Below are 25,047 nucleotides of genomic sequence, written 5' to 3' on the forward strand. Positions count from 1 at the left end.
GAATTGTACGAAACCAAGACTTATATAAGGTTAGCTGGATTTTACGGTGAGATTCAATTTTGGTCCCTGCCATCTAATTTTTATAAATTTGGTCCATGTTCTTACAAATAATTTTTATTTCAGACCTTGTTTTATAAGGTCTTAGCATTAATTGGTGATTTGTCTAACTAACGGTCACGCCCTTGTTATTACATGTCCAAAGTAATCTTAGTAACATTTTGCTTTCAAATCATATCAAAGACTAGTATTTCTTTATATTTAAAAAATCATGATGAAATGAGACTGTTTCTTAATCTCTAATTTTTTTTAAAGGGCTAACGATCGAATCTAACTTAAAAGTAAGTATGTTATATAAGATTACTCTAGACACATGACGATAGTGACACGATTCTTCATATGTGGAATGCGAGAAGCCTAGAACCCTCTTATCTATGGCGTACTCAGTACTCTACCACAGTGATGGTGGAGCACGAAGCACGTGCTTGGCACGAGCAACAACTTTCCCGCCAAAAAGTTGTTACGAACCTAACGAACCAAACCGAGACTCTTCATCTCCGAACAGCTTCAGAGAGTTTCCTCTGAATCGCACCGTAACTGCCATTTCTTCTTCTTCTTCTTCGTCTCGCGTTCTCTCTGTGCATGCATCGAAATGCAGCAGAGATCTGCAACCTCAAGCTCGCGCTGCTCCGGCGATGTGCACAGAGCCATCATCAACATCGGCGCAAAGCGGAAAAGGAACACCGACGACGACTCACTCGACGGCCTTCCGCTTTATCACCTCCGCCGTGCTGCCACCGGAAAGAGAGAAATTCCTCGGCCACGAACGCCGCCGGCAGAGAAATGGATTCACGCTATCCCTGTGCTCGTGCTGCTCTGCCTCTTCACTCTCTGGTGCATCTCTATTCGAGGTTCCATTTCCACCAAACTCCGCTCAACATTAGGTTTCCGTTACTCTAATGCTTCAGATGCTTTCTCATTTTTCCAATTTTCTTTTCTGCGTTTGCTGATTAGCGATATTAGGTTTAGATTTGGGATCGGTGAAGTTTAAGATGCAAGATTAGGTGAATTTAGTTAGATCTTACTGTTGCTAAATGCTAATCCTGCTTAATTAGCGTTCATTGTGAATTTAGGAATTGAATGATCTTCAATTTGCTGATGAAAATTCTTTTGATAACAGTGGATGTGGAGATCAAGGATGGTAGAATTACAGACATACGAGAGAGTGTTATACCAGTGCCGAATGATAATCGAATTGACATTACTATATTGGCAGCAGCTACTGCATCATCACCATTTCCTTCAATTCCTCTAAATCTGTCAGGTGAGAACGAAGAAACTTACCTCATTCCAGCGAGTTCTCCTAATTGAAGAATTAACAGTTTTCTTTATAAGAATGAAGGGGAAGAAGATGCTGAAGGATACTGATGATTTTTGTGAGTAAATTCTCTTCTGATAGTATAGAATAGAAATGTCAATGTCATGTAAAATTGTGCTTTGTTGATAGTTTTGCAATTAGTCTCATTTGTTGCATTAGAGAAGAATAATGAACTTCTCACATAGAATAAGCTGCTTCTATGCTTTTTGTTGACTTTACATTGATGAAAAGAGGGGAGCTAAAAAAACTGTAGAAAGATGAGATCAGTAGCTCCTGACATTATGATCAATGACAGTAGTTTTTCAGTTTTCTTTCTGTGCACTTTCTGATGCAACTAGCAGCCAAGAAAGTAGAGAAAAAAAATAACCTGAATTTGGTAGCTCAATTTTCACCTTAGAGAATCACAAATCACTAACCTCGCCCTCTCGACAATTTCCCACCCATATGTACATAGTTGAGCTCTTTCTTGATGGTTGAACTCTACAACAATCCCTCCTTGGTGACTGCAAAAACAGGTTTTATGATTTAGTCAGTAAAAAAGGACCCATTTAGTGTTCATAGAGTATAAAGAAAAGAAATATCTGATTATGATATGCATGTGTGAATGTGAGTTTGAGAGCATCCCTACCCTTTGCCAGCGAAGAGTGTCTGGTCTTTTTGAAACTATGATGGTATCGATTTCCTCCGGTGACTGCATTGTCCACCGGCATTGAGGAGGTTTAGATTTGTAGCGAGAATAAGTGCCTATAATCTGCTTCCTGGCTGGATCATGTCTTGTTTTGTTCATGTAGAAAAGGAACGCTTTCTGACAAGGGTTTTTAGTCACTGGCCTTGTGTTGAATGCGTATGCAGTGTAATCAGCTCTTCTGTACCAGTTGAGGAAGGTTCTAGTTGGCATCTCTAGCTCTCTAGGGGATAACACTCCCCTCAGAATTTGAACCACATAGCCCCATGAAACGGAGATGGACCAATGTCTTTTCTTGTCATAGCAGATTGATTGTTGCATTATGCTACCTGAGTCTTGCTTCACAGACTCCATTAGATGCCTCAGGGATTGAACTCTGGTCATCTTTGGGAATATCGGTTGCACTACATCAAGGTGGTGCAATGACCCTAATGGGGTCACAGGATGTGCCCCTAGAAGGCCTAAGAGATCCCCATACACATCATACTGCATAAACACAAAACATATACTTAGGAAAATTTCAATTCCTTCTGAAAATTGAGAATTGAAATCACCCACCATTCATAGTAATAATAGTACTTTTTGACGCAGTATTAACATCCCGTTTGTAAACGGACCAAAGAGCACTTATTGAAGTTTATGTAATAGAAAAAACACTAGATAAGATCCAATATGTGCTCTTTGGTCTACATCCAAACAGAAAATATATTCACCTGGTGAAATCCTGTTTCCTTGGTTAATGGCACTCCTAGCTCAGCCATGCAAGCTTGCATTCTGTCATCACTACCATATAAAGAAGGGTATCGCTGAATGCAACGATCTTGCATATTTGCAAGCTCCTTGGCCAATGGGTAGCTTATAGCGAATCCTCCTCCACCATATGCCATGGAATATGAGAAATGTATGTTCTGAACATGGCTTTCAGATGAGCTCCCAACATAATAAAACTGGGTGTGATCATACTTGGAAAGAATTCTCACCACATTATCCACTATAAACACTGTGTCATCATCTCCCATCATGAACCATCTCACATCCTTCAGCCCCAGCCTCAATGTCTCTGTTACCACCCTTGAAATCCTCAAAGCAGATCTTTGCCCCTGTCGATTCGTGTATTTGAATTTCGTGGTGTCCCCGGAAATTCGAGTCTCTGGTAATCCCTCATTTGGCCGAGTCCTCACTCTACTATCCAGCCACACCACCCCTCTAGTTTGATTAGGCTTCCACCACACCTTGATGTATTCTTTTCTTGTGTCCCACAAACTGGATGATGCCGCTATCCCAAAGACAATGTGTTTAAGCTCCAAATCCTGTCTTTGAGATAACTGATCAAGGGGTAATTCTTCTTCGTCCTCTATCTCTTCTTCTTTCTCCTTTATTTTCTTGTCCTCTCTCGTTTCTTTCTCCTCAGCAACTGTTCTTTCAATGTCAGCTTTAGTTGATGATATGTTACCTCTCATATCAGGATGCTCTTCTGTGTTGGAATCTAATAAATGCATGGAGGTGGAACAATCTCTCTTGCTATTGGTTAATAGGAGAAGATTGGAAGAGTAAAGGATGTATAGTACAATCATGATTAGGAAAAACCAAGTGATGATGCGTTGCTTGTATGAAGAGTACATTTGGTTGATCCAGTTAAGCTGAGATGATTTGTTTTCCAATAGTGTTCAATTCCTTTCAGGTTGTTGATTCACTATTTTTGCTCCCAGGTGGGGAAAGACGGTGGTAGGAAGGACATTCAAACTCAGAATTGTTCGGATCACCCTAAAGGTGAGAGAGAGAAAGAGGGTTGGGAATAGAATTTTACTCACTACTTTGTTAGTTTGTTTCTGTTTTTTTTTCGCGCTTCTAAGTGTAGTTTGTTATGGTAGGAAGCGAAGTTGAATGCGGTTAAAATGGAAGCAATGTTGAAAATTGCATACCTAAATTTTATTTCCACCATTTAGTAGGCTTGTGTATTTTTCTGGGTCAATTATAGTGGGCTAGTAGCCCAATCCGAATTTGAATTTGCTTTTGTAAATATTGCCCTTTTTTATTTTGTAAAATTTCCCTTACATAGATAAATATTTTTCGACCATCAAAGATAAATATTTTATCTTTCACAATATAATTTGTTTCAGCTATAACAAAAAAATGTTTCAGTAATATTAATTTAGAAATAGCACTGAAAATTTCACTAATACTCTAAAGACGCAATGACTTAAAAATATGACAAAGTTTATAACAATGATATAGTTTTGATGTGTTATAGTGTTTTATTAAAATTGTTTTAAAGGCGGAGATCACCTTTATATTTAAAACTTTAAGAAAATATATGCGTGTAAGTATCATATCTTATATTGTCTTCACTTTACCACTCTTAACGAATGTGAGATCTCCACACTCACATTGAAATTTGCAATACTCCCCATTAAGAGAAGCTGTCTACACTTAGTTACCTACAAGTGGTAACCATAACTTCAAGTCTTTATGGCGCTAGGGGCTCTATTTTAATATACAAAAGAAATGAATATGATTGCCACAGTTTATAAATGTGTTCGAGCACATCCGTATGAACTTTTTGTCATTGTTATTCGAGAGGCCTAAAACCCCAAGAGATATCTACATTAAAATACAATCATACCACACTAGTGAACTAGACACTATACTATGTTTAGAAGAAATATGTCAATTACTGATAGTCTGCTAACAATGACCACATATCCGTCAATAATTGACTGGATAACTGAGAGTTTGGTCGTCAAAACGACCTTCTATTACGAAAAAATACCATTTTACCCATGATTCGCGCAGTTGGTAAGTGGTGTCTTGTGGTGGAAAAGTTTAGCTGGAAACACTACTGGCGATCTAATTCGTCCGTACATGACTATGTGGCTAGGAGAAAAAAATGAAGAGAAAACTTACATATGTCTATAACATCTGATATAGTCATTGGACATTTCAACCCGCTCAACGCCACCAACATTCTGATGGTTTAAGCCGGTGACAACCCGATCAACAAAAGATTGATAACTTTGTCCCACCTACCGATGGTCAAAACCACTGGTAGCGTAATCAACTTATAACTTACAAATGGAAATATAGACATAAAATATCATCAGTGATCTATATATACAAGTGTGGGCGTCACTTTCACCGCATCTCTCCATCTTTTTATCATATATATTTTCTATTCTTTTTTTTATTTAACTTGTAATTTTTTTCGTTCATTTTGTAGTTTAAGTATGTGTGGCTTTGACGAGATGTATTTATAATGGCTTGCACGTTATTTAGATTAGTAATCAAATTTTGTTATATTGAGCATGTATATATTTTGAGCATGTATAGTTATAAAAGTATGAAATTAATATTTATGAGAGTACATGTATGATCACAATTAAATGTCGGGGATGATGTGTTTCTTCGATGAGAAAAATTTCATTCTTTTTAATTTATTATGTTTTTTCTGATAATGTTGCGATTCTCACTCATTTAAGTTTCATATTACGATCTGCGTTCCTAAAAATCATAAGTTTAAACTGCCTTTTTACTAATAAGATATTATTAAATAGAAAAATTACTTAATGGTTTTCAAATTAAAAAAAAAAATTGAAGTTTGAAAGACCTTCAAATTTATCATTTATATCAACTTAGTCATTTATTCATCGTTTAAGAGTTTTTTAGTTGGAAGAAATAATGTGTTAGCAACACCTTCTATATAGTCTAGTTGTGCAATTTAGCATGAATCAAGATATCAAACTAATAATGTTGAGTATCCTCGTCTATCCCAAACTGTATAGCAATCCAATGTGGGAAGTAACTGCACTCGCACGACACCTACCATTTTAGATATTCTCAAACAACGATCAAATGACTTTAAAGTGATTTAAATGTTAAGTTTGAAGAATTCATTTTCTAAGTTTTGTTAAGTAATTTTCATCATTTAATCAATATATTATTTATGAACGTCAGTTGTTTTGTGGTGCATTGAGAACATAAATAAGAATGAGACTTAAGTGAACAAGAATTGCAACATTGTCAGGAAAGACATAAAAAGATTCAGAGTTGAAGTTTTTTTCACCGACATAACACTTTCATGCCCACAAAATAGATTTTTTTTTTCCTTCCGTTCAATCTGTTGAAATTACTGATGTCCTTGACCATTCGAAATTTATCGACGACTAATACTATCAGAAATACACAGACGACTTATTTCCGACGAGCCCCATTACCGACGTATTTTGAGTTGTTGATAAGTCATCGGTAAATTAACATTACTGATTGATTTTGGATGTCAGCAAGCGAGATGTCAGAAACTCATAAAGGTACCCACACCGGGTTAAGAGCTGTTGAGAATTCAAGTGTGAGTAAGAAGTCTCACATTGGAAGATTATGAGAGTAATAAACACTTTATAAGTGAGAGGACTCATGCACCTAATATCTTAAGGTTTTGGGTGAAAGATGTAGTGTCAAATTCACTTGTGATATACTTTTATTAGTCCAATATAATGTGATGAATGATCCCCAGTTTTATCCTCTTGCAGTCCAACAAGAGCAAACTACACTAATGGCTTGAACACCATATTTTTTGTCATGTATAAACTGATTAACATCTTCTAATGTAGCAATTGTTACTCATACGTAGTATCCCAATATCCCTATAAGAAATTTGAGCCCTGACACAACATAAACTCTGATTTGTTTGTGTATTCGAGCGGGGAGGGTCAAATAAGTAATTATGATGGTGATAAGTTGATATTCGTCCGCAACATCTTTCTGCCCAAGAGAGAGCTGGATTTGACACCCCAACCATTAGATTTCACACCCCTCATTTTTGGATTTTCAAGTTCCGAATTATTTCGGAATCTTAGATTCCGAAATTAATTCGTGATTTGTAGTGCAAAATACATGTAACACCTCACTTTTGAGTGAAAAAATGCTTAGGAAACCTTATTTCCGAAATATTTCGGAAACTAAGTTTCCGTAAGTGGGGTGACATTTCTAATGAGTGAGGTGACAAATCTAATGATCTGCCCAAGATAAAGTTCAACCGTGCAAACTTTTGTCGATTTCCAACCATCCAAATATCTTTTTATCAATTATTTGTACAGTTAAGTTGTAAAACTTCTGACAATTTTACAACTGCAGGTGTATGATAAGAGACCTTGTTCCTCCTCTCCACACCACAAATACCAAAAGATCAAAACTTAAACCTACTTCCCAACCAAATTTTAATTAAAAGTGAATTTGTTTTAATATCTTACTGAGGTGTTACAATCACTGAAATTAATGGCTTCACACAAATCTCTTCTCACCCAACTATCATAGATAAATAATGGAAAATGATGTGTAAACACTTGCATAATCCAGATATCCAACAAACACTCAGAGTGAGAAATGAGTAGTGAAAAAAGAAAAATTCATCTCATATATGATAGAATAGATTTGAACAAGTTGATCAAAGAATAGTTATTTCAGCACTCAGTAGGCAACCACATCAAATGGGTAAACATCAATCATTATTTCCAGCCAAACTTTATGTGAAAATTACAAACTTATTACTGAATCTTGAGGATTATTTGTGGACATGTGTCTCCAGCATCTACCAGCATGGTCTCAAGTGTCCACTTCTCAAACCTATCTCTGTGACCATGCTTTTGAGCAAGCTCTTGTTTTCCTTAATCAGGCAACTATTGCACAAGGTAGTGGGTATATTAATAATCAATTTTCCTCACCCAAAAATGAGTAGATTTTTCATTTTTCCCATCTTGGTTGTCTGATATTGCTTTTGTTAGCCCACCATCTCAGACATAGAAACACAAGCAGTGTTGTCCTGAGATCTCTCTTGTTGCTTTACTTGCATGATAACACTTTTCCAGACTGTCAGTTACTGTCACCAGAAATCATTGAAGGTAAGACTTAGTTAAGAGGCAACATAAGAGGTCACGGTTTGGTTAAAAATTTGAGGTTCCTAATGTTTTAGGACTTGAAAGTGAGCTCAGTGAAGAGGGTGTAGTGTAGGCCTACAGAGTTATAGGATTCTGTGCAACAGCCATGTGAAATTTGTATACACAGGGATGGGAACCCAAACCTTTAAGACAATTATTAGTTTCCCCTTTATATTTTTATTCTAATACTTATGACTTGTCCTCCTATCATTATAGGTCATTTCTAGAAATGAACTTCTAGTTGTTTATATATACTGTGTGCTTTAATTTATTGAAGAAAAAGCAGAACAGAACACAAGTCCAAAACACTTCCCAGCAGCCAATTTCAGAATTCCTGATCCAGCACAGTTAAACTCAGGTATTTCCTATTCTAATATGCACTATACTACATCTTATTTTCAGTCATGTTTATATTTATGTAGCAATTCTCCAACTGTGTTCTCTAATCCCAACAGCTAATAAATCATGCAAGTTTGGGAAGTTGTTCTTATTAGAGATTGTTAGATTGATTATCAATTATCCAGCAAGCAAACCATGCAGTTTTCCTTAAATTCTTTTCCAGGCTAACATAAGAAACATTCTTGGTTAAGCAGCAGAGCTTGCATCAATGACCATCACAAGCAAGCAATGTCCTTTTCCATCACGGGTCCTCCTCTCGGGATTTCCTTCTCTGGCTTTTGGGGACACTTTTTCTCTGACATAATTAGCTAACAACCCAAACTTTGTCCTAGTCCCAGTGTTGATGCATTGAATGGTGTCCCCTCCAAGTGAAAACATGGATGCCCATCTCCTCCATTCATTTCAATCCTATCCCACAATCTGTATACACAAACTATCCTGAAAACATGTGAGATGCTCACAATTAGCCCCAGACAACTCATCCCAAGTCCCTCTCATATCACATCCCAATGTCATTCCAACTATTATCACTACCCCACCATTTCTTAATTGCTCCACAAAAGTGCAAAACTCAGATGAAACTTAACAACAGCACAACACCTAAACTTTGAATTTTCCACTTATAACATGTTTGGTTTCACGATTTACACAGAATCCAATGCAGGTAGCTAGGTAGCTTCTAATCAGAAGTAACTCTAAACTCTAAAGTATTTCATGGTAGAACTAAAGTACCAACCATGCTACAAATAGGGTAGATTAGATTAACCAATCTTATTGACTTTCATATATCAAGTTCAGAGATACACTATATTGATTCTTACAGATGAAAAAGTTAGGATTGAATATTCTTACTAGTGATTCAACAACAAAATGCAGAGCTTCTATTAGTATATCATTCATCAACAAAATTTGTATGATTAATTATATTTGTTTTCTGAGGAGATTTTTACATGTGAATGGAACAGAAACTGAGAGCAATGGAGGCATTTCCAAGAGACCCTCGTGGCTCACTTGAAGTATTCAACCCTTCCTCTTCCCTCACCACCGAGAAGCCAACCAACTCGCCGTTACGCACCCAACACTCCTGGAAGGATTGGAAAGACCCAACACGCGCCGACGACCCTCCAAAGCCAATCGCCGGTTCAAATGCCGATGAAGTCGCGGTCGCAATCAGTGACCCTCCAACCTCCTGGATGGCAATCAGTGAAACTGCGTCACCTCCACCGGTGGTCAGAGAATCCGCGGCGGCGCAGAGGGCGGCGGAGTGGGGTTTAGTGCTGAAAACAGACGCGGAGACAGGGAAGCCGCAGGGAGTGGGGGTTCGGAGCTCCGGCGGGTCGAGAAGGGACTCGAAGACCTCCGTGAGAAGCTCCGGCGAGTCGTCAGATGACGGCGGCGGGGAGTACCGGGGAATACCGAGGGTGTCGGAGGATTTGAGGGATGCGTTGTCGGCGTTTCAACAGACATTCGTGGTGTCGGATGCTACCAAACCCGATTACCCGATATTGTATGCGAGTGCCGGGTTTTTTAAGATGACGGGTTATACTTCCAAAGAGGTCATAGGGAGGAACTGGTATGCATGCTGTTACTATTACTATTTTCTTTCTCCCTTTCTTCTTCTTCTTCTTCTTCTCATAATTTAATTTTCCATCCCTTTAGTATATAACTAATTGAAAGACGAAAAGTATTGATAGACATACACCTTTTGGGACGTCCTTCATACATACTGCTTTGCGACTATTTGTAACCGTCACAAAATGTCAGAGGTTAAAAACCATCACAAAATAGTATGTTTGATTGTTTGAAGATGTCTAACAGAAAATGCATGTCTATGTATCATCACTCGTATAATTTGTATATAACTCTAAGCTTTCAAGTCACTTTTTACTCAAATTTAAATTTCCAATGATTTAATTGTTACAATTTTAATCAGTTCACCACTTTTTATCCACTAAAATCATGAAATTATCATGTTCTAATCAAAATATTCATGAATTTTAAATTTTCCACTTAAAACTTATTGAGTAAAAGATAAAAGTGTATGTAACCCTTCAAATCCTAATATCACATTTTGCAAAATCTTTCTAATTTTATTAAATATTCACTATAATTTTAATTTGTAAACCTTTAAAATTATTTTATGTTACAAGTCTATCACTAATCCTCTCAAATTTAAATGAAAAATGAGAACTGAGAATTTTGATAGAATTTTTTTTGATCAAATGATATATTTGTTTAGTTTTAAAAATTGACAAATTTGACTTTCCCAAAAGAGGACTAAGACTATACTTAGTACAAACTAAATGAACCAAAACACAATTAAGCCTAAATTGAAATATTAATAAATGTCTTAATGATAAATATTAAAAAGAGTTACAAATTAAATTCATACAACAATCTTTTCACCTTTTATAACCATAATATTACTTTATATCCATATCTATCTCCATCACACCAACCATTTTTTTAAACAATGACACTGCAACCATATTATCTCCACTTTTCTCATATCACTTTTTAGTTTTTTAATAAAAAATTCATGGAAAATAAACATGCGCATAATTCATACACTTAACATACATGCAGAGTGAAAAATGAAAATAAAAGACATAAATAATGAATATAATTTATGATGGATGTGATAAACTAATAAAAGAGAAAATTAAGATGTGTGTGGGTTGCCTTCGCTATTTGGATTAAAAATTATACAAATGCATGTTATTATAATATTATGTAAAAGAAAGTTAACACTTGTGATATTTTTTGTAAACACAAACTCATTCCCTCAAATTTAATTGTGTTAAACTTTAAACAAGCGGTTCATTAGACTCATGGGTCGGGTCGGGTCGGGGGTGCAGTCGGTTTATGCAGGGATTAGATACTGATCCAGAGGACGTGGCTAAGATAAGAGAAGCACTGCAAGGTGGAGAGAGTTATTGTGGAAGGTTACTAAACTACAAGAAGGATGGGACTCCCTTTTGGAACCTTCTCACTATTTCCCCGATCAAGGACGACAATGGCAATGTCCTTAAATTTATAGGGTATGTATGTTTTTCTTATAAGTTATAATTGAATCTAGCTTAGCTAATTTTTTTGGATATTTTTGTTGTCACTATATATTCTTGGTTTGTTTGATATTGGCATGGTTGGGACCATACATTACAGTGACAAGAAATTGACTCGTCGTTAGTTTGATCAAACAGTAGTGTGTCACATTTCAATTCCCTTTCCATTTCACTCCATCTTAATCTTTGGATTTTTCCTTAAAGCTTATCCAATGTGTTTTGTTTTGTTTGACTGAAAATGTGATTAGAATGCAAGTGGAGGTTAGCAAGCACACTGAGGGGTCCAAGGAAAAGATGCTACGTCCCAATGGATTGCCTGAATCCTTGATTCGATATGATGGTATGTATTGGAAATGTCTAAATACTTTCAATAAAAGTACTAAAAATAAAAATGATAATACTATCTATGCTATAAAATAATTATTTATAGTATATATATTTATTTTAAATATTAAATTTCTCAACTATTTTTTTAGCTTACCTTGTACCAATATTTATGTTTATTTAACGAAAGTTTTCTGGCGTTTACAAAAAATTAATTATTTTATCAAATTCTAACAATTATTTTTTTTTCTTCAAAAAAAATTAAGAAATGTAGAAAGGAAGAGCATACAATTTTTTTATACAGAAGTAATGCATTTAGGGTTTTATAATTTAAGATGAAATCACATTTTTTTATCCCATTGATATATTTGTGTTATATAACTAAAAAAAAGACATTAGTATGATAATTATAAATTTAAAAATGATATTGTCCAAGAAATTTACTGAACTGAAAAAAAATTGAAATTGAATGAATGGTATATACTTTTCACATTTTTAACTACGGGCAAATGACCAATTGATGATAGAGGACCATAATTCAATAACTCATTTGCTGCCAAACTTTCAGAACCTTGCATTTTTTCCTTAATTACTAGAGCGCTATAAAAATGGCCCCTATCACCAATGTTTTTTTCAGTGTTTTACATATGTCCCGGCCCTTTTAAGGTTAAGACTAATTCATTTGAGAAACTGTTATGCTCTGTTTGTTTCTAAGGATTTTGGAGGGAGCGAAGTGGGTGGGAAGGATTTTGACTGGAAAATAGAGTTCCTTCAAACATATATAACTTTTTGGCATTTTAACTTGTGTTCATAAACTTGAAAGTAATTGTCTTGACCAAATTATTGTTGCAGCACTAAACACTTGAAGAAAAATCAAACCTATGTATAACTGGTGTTCTTCTCGGAGTAAAACTAATTCAGACACATAACATGTAGTAAAAAGTTACGTGAGATCATCATCATTCATCACACATCTTCTAACACCTTGTGTATTCCTCAGCTCGTGAGAAAGAGAAAGCAAACTCCTCAGTCACCGAGCTGGTTCAAGCCGTACGTCGCCCAAGAGCACTCAGTGAATCAACAAACCGTCCCTTGTTCATCAAAAAGCCAACAACAACACGCGATGCTGATCAAGACAAACCAGACAAGAAGCCATCAAGGAGAAAATCTGAGAGTGTTGCTTCTTCCAGACGCAAATCACACTCCGGCGGAGACACAATGCAGCGAATCTCCGAGCTCCCCGAGAAGAAAAACAAGAACTCACGCCGTCGTTCTTTCATGGGGTATGGCAATCTTATTTGTTACATATGATATCTTTATGTTCCAGTCAACAAAATTTTATGCATTTGAATTATATTTCATTACTTTGTTTAATTTTGATGCTTCAGGTTCGTCAGGAAAAGTATGTCCAATTTTGAAAGCTTCCATGATGAAGAAGTTGCTGATGAGGGCTCTGATTCTAGTGAGGATGATGGCAGGACTGATAGCTTTGATGACTACAAAGTACAAAAGAGGGAAAAGAGAAAGGGTCTTGATCTTGCTACCACGCTTGAACGTATCGAGAAGAACTTTGTCATTACTGATCCGAGGCTACCTGACAACCCCATTGTAAGTTTTTATGTTTGCTCCAAAAATGTTGCACTTCAGTGTGTGACTCATGCAATTGAGATGAAGAAGTTGTCGGAGGGTAAAGTTTTTATTTGGTTTTGTAGATCTTTGCTTCTGATAGCTTCTTAGAGCTTACGGAATATAGCCGCGAAGAAATCTTGGGAAGAAATTGCAGGTATGCCTTAAATTGATATATCATTAGTTCATTACCATGAAAACAAATATTAAAAGACTTAGCCGCTTATGTTCATATATACCAACTAAAATTGTTAAAGTCTCACATACTAGTGATATGACAAAAATAGTCTTATAAAGTGTAGAGCAATCATCACCTATGAGTTAGCTTTTGAGGTCGAGTTAGGCATTACCTGAATTCTAACATTGTTTCATCAGCAGATGTCCTATCCTACAAACTTCACTCTCTAGATGTTCATCCCAAGTGTTTGGGGTGTGTTAAGGACTCACAGTCAGTAGAGATATGGTTAAATTAGTCATTATATATGGTAGAGCAAATTTTATTCCTGAGCTAATGTGAGGTGAAAGCTTCTGAAAATTTAACAAGCTTGATCATACCTTAAGATGATCTACAAGGTGTACGCCTAATGCCAAAATTCTGTGCTATTTATTCATGTATGCCATTTGGTGATACAGGTTTCTGCAAGGACCTGAGACTGATCCAGCAACTGTGAAAAAAATTAGACAGGCTATTGACAACCAAACAGATGTTACTGTGCAGCTTATTAATTATACAAAGAGTGGTAAGCTTATTTAATATTTCTACTGGGAAATTCATTTTAATAACCCAATTTATTTAATATTGGGGTTTTTTAGGTATTACATGAACTGTTATTATAGCAATATTTAGTTCAAATGATGAAAACCTATTCAATGTCACACTATGCTGTTATCTTCAAATTTCATCTTGAATATTACCTGTATGAGTACTAGTAGTTCAAAAACAAAATGTTCATTGTATTTCCCTGTTTTCAAATCCTGGATCTTTCTCTTAGTCTGCAAAGGAATATAATTACTTACCAAAGGATGTTAGATAATGTTGCTATAATATTCCACTCGCTATTGAAGATTTCTCTTATCAATTCAGGTAAAAAGTTCTGGAACCTATTTCATTTACAACCAATGCGTGATCAGAAGGTACAGTTTATTGAAATCCTCCAAAGGTGTTGTATATTAATGTCTTGCATATAATGACTTCTGTTTTAGGTAGTTAATCAGATTCCCTTTGCCAAAATCTTTGAATAGAAACAAAGTTTAACTAGTTTCTGTTTTCCTTCTTTTGTTTAACAGGGAGAGGTACAGTATTTTATTGGGGTTCAACTTGATGGTAGTCAACATGTGGAGCCTCTTCACAACTGCATTAAAGAAGATACAGCAAAGGAGGGAGAACATTTGGTTTGGTTTCTATTCAAGTGCTTCATTAGTTTAACATAATTAAAATCTTCATTTTTCTTCTGGGTTTTAATATCCTTAACATAGTCAAAGAGAGGCTTTTGATCTGAAAGTCTTTAAAAGCTTACAGTATCCAATTTCCATTTTGTTCAATTTGCTGGTATTTTCCATGTTATAACAAGTTTGTTTGACATCCATTCACAGGTAAAACAAACAGCAGAAAATGTTGATGATGCATTGAGAGAACTCCCAGATGCAAATTTGGTAATATTTCCTGATTATCTTTGTCCTCTGAATTTTTTTTTAATTCAATTTCATAATTAACCTTTTGGCTACGTTTAGAAACCAGATGATTTATGGATGAATCATTCAAAACTGGTTCACCCCAAACCTCACAGGAAGGATGCTGATGCTTGGAGAGCTATTCAGAAGGTTGTGCTTTTGTACTCGAAATTGTGTCATATTTTCCTGAATTTCTTGTTATTGAATTACCAGCATAAACAAATAACATTGACATAGGTGGTAAACATTTCAGCACGCATTTTATATTTTTTATGGCTTGCATTATTGTTTCGCTTGCTCTCTAGTTTCTTAGATTTTGGAAAATGGTATTTTTTTTATTAAAGATGATTGAATTGGTAAAACATGGTATGAAAGATCCTTCTTTGTTCCATATAGTTGTCATATTTTGGATTTTCTTCCCAGTTGCTTTTGAAATATCTCAAGTAAGTTATGTTTGGCCAATTGATTATGTGACCATGGTTTTGCAGATCCTAGATAATGGAGAACAGATAGGCTTAAAGCATTTCAAACCAATTAAGCCTTTGGGATCAGGAGATACTGGCAGGTTTTTTCTTGTTTCTCTTTTCAAACAACTCAACATTTCAAATGTTCTTGAAGCCTTGAACAGCTTGCACAAGGATTAAATCAATTACAAGCTGAAATAAATTGCAACCATATAGATGTGGTATTCTGGACTCTTATAACTAAGATGAGATCTGAGAATACAAATCTGAAATTATACATTCCTAGTATGTCCAATCCATTTTAGCATGATGGACTTCAGCTGCAACAACCACTTTTGAACTCGCATTTTTATAATGATTTAATTGCTCCAAACATTAGCACTGATCAGTAAAGTGAAACCGTCTAGGTGCTGTTTAACTAGTAATTATAATATTTTGCCAATTGAATTTCAGTATATAAAAAAGACTTGTAGATGACAACTCGAGTGAGCTCATATTCTAAAACCTTATAACTTTCTTCACTGATTTAGTATGAAGTGTTTCAATGTTTATTATATGACTTCTCTACTTCCTTTCAGTGTCCATCTGGTGGAGCTATGTGAAACTGGTCAATATTTTGCCATGAAGGCTATGGAGAAGGGTGTTATGCTCAATCGTAACAAGGTACTGAGTATGATCATTAGAGGTGTCCATATCTCTCTTTTTACCTTTTGGTCTTCTTGTCACCTCTCACTATCAAAAGTTTTAGAAATGTTACCATGGAAGTTGTTCTGTAGTGTATTGGCTTCACTTTCTTGGCCTTTTGGTAATACATTTTACTTTATATCACTTTATTATAATAAAAAAAATTAACCCATTGATTTACTTTTAAAAATAACTAAAACTACAGGTGCATAGAGCTTGCACAGAGAGAGAAATCCTGGACATGTTGGACCACCCTTTTCTTCCTGCATTATATGCTTCCTTTCAGGTATGGAACTCCAGTATTACCTCAAAGCAAAATAGTTATTCATTATCAATGACTAGAGGGACCGAGAGGAATATAGGATCTTTATGAATGCTTGATCACTTCCACCTGCAAGCCTGTGATTATAAAGCACACATATGTCACTAGCTCTTTAACATACACCTTTTCTTACACTATGGTTTCACATATCATATACACAGTCTTTACTTACATTGATGGCTTTATTTCCTTTTTCATTTAATTCAAAAGTTAATAGATAACAAATAATGCCCACTTTGCTACTTTACTTACCATAAAATGAATTAATCAATTCCTTGATACTTGACTAATTCGCAGACCAAAACACATGTTTGTTTAATAACTGATTACTATCCTGGAGAACTATTCATACTTCTTGACCGACAACCAGCAAAGGTTCTCAGGGAAGACTCAGTAAGGTATACCATGCTACTATACAAAGTGTCTACTATTTATAGCATAAGTTCAGATTACGAAGAAAATCTAAATTGGTAGCAGCCTAGCAGGGAAATGAAGAGGTTTGAAAATAATCACAGGCTTCCTTATATTGTAAATGCTAAATTTTCTTGTATGCTCACAACAGAGAACAGCAAGCTCTTCAAGTCAATCATAATAAATTGATTCTTTGACATAAATTCATTTTTTATTTATCTTTCTTATTTTGCGTCCAAATCTTTCATTTTAAACCATATCCAGGTCATTATGGATATCCCTATTTTACAGACTTCTCTTATTTGAGGTCTTTCAGTCTTTCACTTTGCTGCACTAAGGAATTTTTGTCTCTCTGTTTATTTGCTTTCACTCTTATATCTATATCGCTTGATTTTATTGAATTGACAATATTTGGACATTTTATATCAATTCTTTTGTGGTTTCATGTCCACTTCGCCATTTTTGTGCACAGGAATAATATAATTTCTTTCAAATGGATTTAAATTCTTATTAACCTTTTGTATTTGTTTTAATGTAACTTTATTAAATAATTGTTAATACTTAATACCCAGTACTGAAATAGATTATCCATCTTCAACAATGTCAGCTACCTGAGTTTCTTTACTTTCCTGTTACTGACATAAAGTGATTGATAATAATAGATTTTATGCTGCTGAAGTAGTTGTTGCATTGGAGTACCTCCATTGTCAAGGTAGGCTCTCAGTCATTTGTTGTTTGTTTTCTGGGAATTGATAATAGACATTGAGAAGTTCTTAGTGCATTGGCTAACTCCCGCTACAATGTACTAAACGACTTTTCTTACAACTTATGAGGTCTTAGAATTTGACCTATTAGCAATTATATTGATCCTTTGCTATTGCGAAGTTCTGTCCTAGTAAGAAATTTTGTCACTTTTGAATTATATTTTGTATGCTAAAACACTCAAATAACATTCTGAATAATTATTGTTTGTTGTTAATTTACAGGGATCATATATCGGGATTTGAAGCCAGAAAATGTGTTACTCCAGAGCAGCGGACATGTCTCCCTAACAGATTTTGATTTATCATGTTTAACATCTTGCAAACCACAGGTATCTGAGAGACAAACTTCAGACAGTGAAGTTTTTTATTTAGAAGTAATACTTTTATAACTACTGAAACAATTATTTATGTGTCTGATTGCATTATTTACAGCTTGTAATTCCAGCTACAAATGAAAAAAAGGGACAGCAGAAAGGCCAACAGGCTCCTGTATTTATGGCTGAACCAATGAGAGCATCAAATTCTTTTGTTGGCACAGAAGAGTACATAGCACCGGTATGTTGTCAAGGGCTTGGAGAGGATTTGCAGTTTTTATCCAATTCTTCTTGATTAGCTTACCAATTAGACATGTATTCTTATTCCAATATACAGAGTAGAGATCTAGTTCTTTTTGTCTTAGAATATAACTTCATTGCATTTGTGCTATTGAAACTTACTTTGAATTTCAGTTCATTTGTGACAATTCATTAATGTTTGTGCAGGAAATTATAACAGGTTCAGGCCATACTAGTGCAGTTGATTGGTGGGCTCTTGGTAATTTTTAATTCTTATTATAACTGAAGGCAATTAGGCAACTAATCAATTTTGAAAAATCAGACCTTTTGAAAACTGAAAAGGAAAAGCGGAGTGTTTTTTATATTTGTTTATTTGATATATTTATGTTTTTTGGCAGATAACAAATTAGAAAAGTTAGATGTCCTATCAATAAAAACTTTTGTATTAATTGGATCAGATATTAGCATTTAACCTTTTTTTCTGCATATAGTATGGTATTCTGTAAGTTGAGCTTAGTCCTCTTCATTTTTCTTTAACATTTGCCTTGGTCACCTCTTTTCCCCTTGAGCCATGTCTTTTTTGCTAATTTCCCTAATTGAGTGGATTTTATGAGAAGGAGATAAGAATAAAGTGAAAAAAGATAATCAAAAGTATTGAGATGCTAAAGATAAACATTCAACTCTCATCCTTATTGCATCTTTGTAATGGTAAAGATGATTGTCACTGATTGAAACCACAGGCTGTATTTTGACCTGTTAGTCCTTCACATAAAGAACTATACCAGTATGATTTGTATGGATATTAAACATATTTTCACTACTTGGATTGCTTTTTTCAGGAATTCTTCTATATGAAATGTTGTATGGTTACACTCCATTCAGGGGAAAAACTAGGCAAAGAACATTTGCAAATATTCTCCACAAGGATCTTAAATTTCCAAAAAGTAAACAGGTGAGATTTTTCTCCTGCACAATTGGTTGCAATTCAGTGAATCATGTATTAATGTTCAAGCAATCCTCACTAGTAGTTATCTACCAATATGCTTTCAGACTAAGCTGCAAAGCAATATAACAATAGGCTTAATCTCAGGAATTTAAAAATTTGGACTGTTCAGATGAAATATCAACTTTTTAGATCATTAGATGAAATAACAAAAATCTCATCCGATCAGACTTTTGTCATGAGTTACATGCATCATGCAGAATGAAAAACCTCCAAAAGTTCGAATTCACCTGTGACTTGCAAATGAATTAGATAACAATCAAGTGTGTGATTCATGATGCAGGTAAGTCTGAGTGGAAAACAGTTAATGTACCGGTTGTTGCAGAGAGACCCCAGTAGCAGATTGGGCTCAAAGGAAGGAGCAAATGAAATTAAGCGCCATCCCTTCTTCCGGGGTATCAACTGGGCCCTAGTTCGTTGCACGGTAACATGAGTCAACATTATTAGCATTAGCTTCCATTTTGTTGTATGTTCTTTCCCTTCATCCTCTATTTGCCAATATCTGTTTGATTGGTTAAAAAATCTTCCTTTTCCAGAAACCTCCTGAGCTTGATGCTCCTCTCTTTGGGACAACTGAAGAAGAAAAGAAAGCCAAATATGTAGATCCTGTGAAAGAGGATATGAGTGTCTTCTGAAAGGTCTCTTTGCCTATCAGTCTCTCACACACTTGTAGTTAAAATTGCATGTCTGTCTCTCTTTTAATAAGTACAACTCTCGAATGTTTGGATCAACTTATGTTTCTCAGAATCAATTATGTCATTCAGAGTCTATTGAATTTGACTCTATAATTAATTGTAAAAGTATTTCCAATCATGCACTGAATATTTATTAATAAAGAAATAGACATAAGATTTCACATTTTACAATTTATTGTGACATAGGAAGAGGGTCCTCCTGATCCTAGCTAAAGCATTTTGTACTGATCTGTAGGTTAAAGGATGACTTCATATCAAATTCAGGAGTACAGAATGAGTTATTTGGATTCTTGAGCAATTAATGGAATTTTGAACTCTCTTGGTGGCTAAGGCTTGAGGCTAGTCCAGTTCAGCAATCAAAGCTTGATTATATAGTTGCATGTTTCATTGTAATTTATGAATGGTGTGATGAGATGTTTCTAATTTGCCAATTGATGGTGTAAATTTGTTCTTGTCATAATTTATTTTGTGATTTTCCTTTTATGTGTCCCTCTTCTCCTTTCTCATCATTTCCACCATACATTCCAACAGATAACAAACCATTTGTTGGACTAATTTGTGTATGATTAACTCCCCTTTAATCATGACATGACACATTGTCCTACCTACCTACGTTGTTAACGAAGTGGTTAATGGAGATTTACAACATTTATTGAAGTTTGTGCAACTTGCCTGGCCAGGGTTTGGGGTCATTGTATGTACAGTTGCAAACACTTGTCAGTCAGTGACCTCCACTCAGAACTCTAGTACGAATCCACATGAGAGTAAACAGAACTCATTGTTTATTTATATTCAATTATAATAACGAGGATGTAATGTAATTATATCATAGCTCATAAACCCTTAGACACTCAAAAAGGGTGGGAGACTAGCATATTAAGGAGCAAACTTTAAACGTAATTCTTCACTAATCATGTTTGAGCTGTTTGGCTACTTCCATTTTCCTTTTCCTGTTAAAATCAAGTGTTACAATTCATAGTGTATGTATGAACCACATTAGTGAAAGACATTGCATCGTTCATAATTTTTTTGAATGTTGTTTATGTGAGACTATCTTTTACTTCACTAGTATATAGCATGAAATAAGATATTGATATATTTTTATATACCACATTGTGTATGAGTTTACAGTGACATCTTTCATCAAATATTCTAAGGAATTGGTTATAAGAGTCATTTCACTGATATAATGTTTTATACTCCCTCCGGTCCTTTTTATAAGAAATACTTTGGAGATTTTTCTTGGTCCTTTTTATAAGAAACACTTTTATAAAATTAAGTCAAATAATCAATATTAATGCAAAGGGACCTATTCCCAATACAAAAATATGGAGGGAAATTGCAAGCACTCAATAGGTATGATCAATATTAATGGTAATTAGCATTGTTGTTGTAAAAAGGTAGGTAATGTTGAAAATTCCAATTAAAATCACATTAAGTTTACTTGTACTTAAGAACACAATCCTTCCCTTGGTAATTAATATTGTAGAATGTGAGATTCATATTCGTGACTCGTGAGGACCAGATGGGAATAAAGTACATTAAAACACAGCTACATAATATTTATATTAAATAGAATCTAAATAAAAAAATTTAATAAATAAACTATGAAATGTAAAATATAAAATGATTAAAGATATTATACATGACAAAATTCATAATGTCGTAAAGAGATACCCCTTGCTGTCAAAAAGGAAAACAGATTCCCCTTGGCCTTTTCACACTCATGGCCAGGCACTTCAGAAGCAAAAAAAATGAAGGCAAAATCCGATCCCAATAAAACAATTGACTAAAAGCAATAAGAACAACAAAATAACTAATTCATGTTTGCCAAAAAAAATACTAATTTATGCTTCTAAACCATAAACCCTTTCTTAATGAGAGATTATATATGAAGTATCACTGAGGAATCACTTTCTTTAAGAAGATTGAGTTCAATTTTCATCACCAATATCTCAATATTAATAGCGACTAATGACCTTGAATATATGTTATTGAATGCATGCTCCGACCGGTGATAGCATGATAGTGACCGAAATCGAATTCATCCAACATTTTCATTAGCAGACAGATTAGTTGCCAATCAATTTCTCTCATATAATTGTGTGTTCGACTTTCATCACCAATATGAGAGTTGTATTAATAAATGATATCTATAAGCGACTTATGATCTCAAATACATGCTTCGGCGTGTGATATATGATGATGACGGAAACCGAACTCATCTAACCTTTTCATTAGCAGACAAAAACCAGTCAAGTAGAAAAGTAGGACAGTGTGTGCACATGGCGGCAATAACCTCTGTCACTCACTCCCTCACATAAACAGTTGTATTTATTTGTTTGGTCTCTCAAACCACGTTGTCCTTCTTGGATTCTCTCAGCTACTCCCTCAAATTTCTCACTGTGACTCAGTTTCCATCTCTTCAACTTCACTAGTTCAGTGATCTCTTCTTCACAATTGCGTTCTCTGAATTCAAATCCAATGGGTGGAGAAAACGCATTGAAATCCAGAGAGGTATCAGCGATGATAAAACAAGGTTTCATAGCAGATTCAACCTTCTCTTACTCACCTTCTAGAACCTTCTCTTCTCCTCCTCCTTCCTCAACTCGCCCGAGTCAGACTCAGTCTCAGACCCAAACCCCATCTCTGTCTCAGGCTCAGACCCTTTTTGACATGATGTCGGAGGAGCAAACCCGCGACTCCAAATTCTCCTCCGACGACCGGCGCCGGAAAATGCAAGATCGGGTGTGGAAGCTTCTGGAGGATGCGCCGTTTGGCGGCGGCGGTGGTGACGTGATGCTTACGGTGGTTTCCAAGGACGGGTTCAGGGTCTCGATGGAGGTGTACAAGAGTGTGCTCGCTAGCAAGAGCCGCTTCTTCGCCGAGAAGCTTCGCTGCGGCACCGGTCTGTCGCACTCGGTGGAGATCAGTGACTGTGACGATGTGGAAGTGTACGTGGAAGCTGTCGTTTTGATGCACTGTGAGGATCTCAAGAAGAGGTTGAGGATGATGGGTGAAGGGGTTTCTAAAGTTTTGAGCTTGCTCAAGGTATTGAATTTCTATGGTTGAACTTGAATTGAATGATTTTGACTTGAATTAGAGACTTTTGGACTTTATATTTTGGAGTCATAGTTACTTGTCTTGTACACAATGTTTGATTTTTTCCTCTGTTGTGGTTGACTATGTTCTTGGCTATTGAGTGTGTGATTAGCTAATTGTGTTATTGTTTAGAGTTTTATGATTAATAATTCCACATTCAATGTCATAGTTAATCACATTAGTGCTTAGATGGTACTTTTTTGTTGATCTTGTTCACACATTAATCCTTAAACCATAACCTTGTGGATCCTCGCAGAGCATGTTAGTGCATACTACCCCTTGTGCAGTCTGATTAGGATTGTTTATAGTTTTTTTGAAACTAAAGAATTCATTAAAGAAAACAAGTTGCCATAGAGGCTATTACATCAGCATGAACCAAAGACACAACTTCCGGCGGAACCTCTTCAATCCACACAGAATTGTGGAATTTTGAGGAGTTCAGACTTTGGATTCTTTTGTTTGTTGTGTCTTATCTTATAATTAGCGCAAATTAAAATTAACCATGAGATTATATTTCACTAAGCCAATCCTTAATGTTCATTTGTTTTCTTTTTCTTTTCATTTTGTTTTTGTTTCATAGACCGAGACCTGTTAGTGGTTTTCATTTTTTCCCCTTCTTTTGTAGGTTTCAGCTGCTATCATGTTTGATCTTGGGGTTGTGTCATGCCTAGAATATTTGGAAACTCTTCCTTGGACTGAGGATGAACAGGAGGAAGTTATATCTCAGCTAGGTCACTTGCAGCTAGATGACTCTGCATCTGAAGTTCTTCTTAGAGTTTCATCCGATCCATCTATGTCTTCTAGAGCTGATGACATCTTCATGAGCTTGCTGAGTGGTGTTCTAGAAGCAAAAGATGACAAAGCTCGTAGGGAAATGAAAGCTCTGCTATCTAAATTGCTTAAAGAGAATGCATCTGATGATAATAGCTGCAGACTTGATGTTTCCAAGGACACACTTTATCATCTTTGCCACAGGTGCATCAAGTCTCTTATCCGGTGCCTGTCCGAAGCAATCGGCCAGGATGATAGGCCGGATCGAGGGGTTTTGATGAGTGAAATAACTCGGGAAGCTGACAATATTCAGTGGATTGTTGACATTTTGATAAGCAGAAAGATAGGTGATGAATTTGTGAAAATATGGGCAGAGCAGAAAGAACTTGCTGCACTTCATTCCAAAGTTCCGATAATTTATCGCCATGAGATCAGTAGAATCACAGCACAACTATGCATCGGCATAGGAAGGGGACACATACTGGTGCCGAAAGAAATTCGATTTTCATTGTTGTCAACATGGCTTGATGCTCTATATGAAGATTTTGGATGGATGAGGAGAGCTTCTAGATCTGTTGACAAGAAAATGGTTGAGGATGGACTGAGTCAAACTATACTGACTCTGCCTTTACTCCAACAGCAAGCTGTGTTGCTCAATTGGTTTGATAGATTTCTTAATAAAGGAGATGATTGTCCGAATATTCGGAAGGCATTTGAAATTTGGTGGAGAAGAGCCTTCATCAGACAGTACTCAGCTGAGCCTGATAATTCCCAGTTACAAATAACTCTATTTGATTACCCTCAATGAAAAGTTCCAAGGGACCTTTAAAGAAAAGAAAGGTAAATATTTTCACATTTGTAAATAAGAAATGACAATTTGCATTCCCTTCTTCTGCTTTTGCCTGCCATATTCAAATCAGATTTTTCATTTTTCCCTTTTCTGTATTTTGACCTGACATTAGATGAAAGCAGTTTAACTTGGTCTCTGGAGAACATTTGAAAGGTGGGAGAACCGGAAAACATTTATAAAATATGGAAAGACATTTCTCATGATTGCTAAAAGTTAGTTTATTAGTAATGATACTTAGACAATACACATACAGCCATATTTTCTCTCTATCTCTTATCACATTCATTACTTCTCTCTCGTTTCTTCTTTTCTCACTCTTTGTATTTGTTAGTGTATATGCACTATGATGTCTATG

General features: G+C 35.5%; 4 protein-coding genes across 9 annotated transcripts; 3 read left to right on the forward strand and 1 right to left on the reverse strand.

Annotated features, from left to right (window-relative positions):
* Nucleotides 1–326: 326 nt before the first annotated feature.
* On the forward strand, nt 327–2,291 carry LOC130740471 (uncharacterized). The gene is made up of 2 exons (XM_057593104.1): nt 327–908; nt 1,178–2,291. Exons 1-2 carry the CDS (start codon nt 650–652, stop codon nt 1,366–1,368), a joined length of 450 nt encoding a protein of 149 aa, XP_057449087.1. The 5' UTR covers nt 327–649; the 3' UTR covers nt 1,369–2,291.
* LOC130740472 (uncharacterized) lies at nt 1,746–3,682 on the reverse strand. The gene is made up of 3 exons (XM_057593105.1): nt 2,774–3,682; nt 2,004–2,546; nt 1,746–1,878 (listed from the first exon to the last, which is right to left on the reverse strand). Exons 1-3 carry the CDS (start codon nt 3,680–3,682, stop codon nt 1,777–1,779), a joined length of 1,554 nt encoding a protein of 517 aa, XP_057449088.1. The 3' UTR covers nt 1,746–1,776.
* A 3,929-nt stretch (nt 3,683–7,611) lies between these two features.
* On the forward strand, nt 7,612–20,452 carry LOC130740469 (phototropin-1-like). Of its 6 annotated transcripts, none has more exons than XM_057593101.1 (25): nt 7,612–7,741; nt 8,265–8,345; nt 9,352–9,959; nt 11,245–11,427; nt 11,700–11,791; nt 12,776–13,058; nt 13,164–13,383; nt 13,488–13,558; nt 14,035–14,141; nt 14,486–14,535; nt 14,689–14,793; nt 14,995–15,054; nt 15,133–15,222; nt 15,561–15,637; nt 16,115–16,199; nt 16,426–16,506; nt 16,840–16,940; nt 17,616–17,665; nt 17,940–18,046; nt 18,150–18,272; nt 18,479–18,530; nt 19,111–19,223; nt 19,558–19,698; nt 19,811–19,912; nt 20,205–20,452. In XM_057593101.1, exons 3-24 carry the CDS (start codon nt 9,364–9,366, stop codon nt 19,907–19,909), a joined length of 2,886 nt encoding a protein of 961 aa, XP_057449084.1. In that variant the 5' UTR covers nt 7,612–7,741; nt 8,265–8,345; nt 9,352–9,363; the 3' UTR covers nt 19,910–19,912; nt 20,205–20,452. The 6 variants fall into 6 exon arrangements, with proteins under 6 accessions (XP_057449084.1, XP_057449082.1, XP_057449081.1 ...); XM_057593099.1 differs by having other exon boundaries at nt 7,619–7,741; nt 8,204–8,345; XM_057593098.1 differs by having other exon boundaries at nt 7,624–7,951; nt 8,204–8,345.
* A 1,747-nt stretch (nt 20,453–22,199) lies between these two features.
* LOC130740473 (BTB/POZ domain-containing protein At5g60050) lies at nt 22,200–24,774 on the forward strand. Its single transcript, XM_057593106.1, has 2 exons — nt 22,200–23,020; nt 23,697–24,774. The coding sequence occupies exons 1-2, from the start codon at nt 22,454–22,456 to the stop codon at nt 24,648–24,650; spliced, it is 1,521 nt and encodes a 506-aa protein (XP_057449089.1). The 5' UTR covers nt 22,200–22,453; the 3' UTR covers nt 24,651–24,774.
* The last annotated feature ends 273 nt before the right edge of the window (nt 24,775–25,047 follow it).

The sequence above is a fragment of the Lotus japonicus genome, chromosome 2 (genome assembly GCF_012489685.1).
Source record: "Lotus japonicus ecotype B-129 chromosome 2, LjGifu_v1.2".
Taxonomy (NCBI): Eukaryota; Viridiplantae; Streptophyta; class Magnoliopsida; order Fabales; family Fabaceae; genus Lotus; species Lotus japonicus.

Coding starts and splice junctions, on each gene's coding strand:
- LOC130740471 (XM_057593104.1), top strand. CDS start 650: ATGCAGCAGAGATCTGCAACCTCAAGCTCGCGCTGCTCCGGCGATGTG. Junction 909..1,177: donor CTGGTGCATCTCTATTCGAG/GTTCCATTTCCA, acceptor TTTTGATAACAG/TGGATGTGGAGATCAAGGAT.
- LOC130740469 (XM_057593096.1), top strand. Junction 15,638..16,114: donor GGATCAGGAGATACTGGCAG/GTTTTTTCTTGT, acceptor ACTTCCTTTCAG/TGTCCATCTGGTGGAGCTAT. Junction 16,941..17,615: donor CTCAGGGAAGACTCAGTAAG/GTATACCATGCT, acceptor TGATAATAATAG/ATTTTATGCTGCTGAAGTAG.
- LOC130740473 (XM_057593106.1), top strand. CDS start 22,454: ATGGGTGGAGAAAACGCATTGAAATCCAGAGAGGTATCAGCGATGATA. Junction 23,021..23,696: donor AAGTTTTGAGCTTGCTCAAG/GTATTGAATTTC, acceptor CTTCTTTTGTAG/GTTTCAGCTGCTATCATGTT.
- LOC130740472 (XM_057593105.1), bottom strand. CDS start 3,682: ATGTACTCTTCATACAAGCAACGCATCATCACTTGGTTTTTCCTAATC. Junction 2,547..2,773: donor AGGAAACAGGATTTCACCAG/GTGAATATATTT, acceptor GTGTTTATGCAG/TATGATGTGTATGGGGATCT. Junction 1,879..2,003: donor ACACTCTTCGCTGGCAAAGG/GTAGGGATGCTC, acceptor CTGTTTTTGCAG/TCACCAAGGAGGGATTGTTG.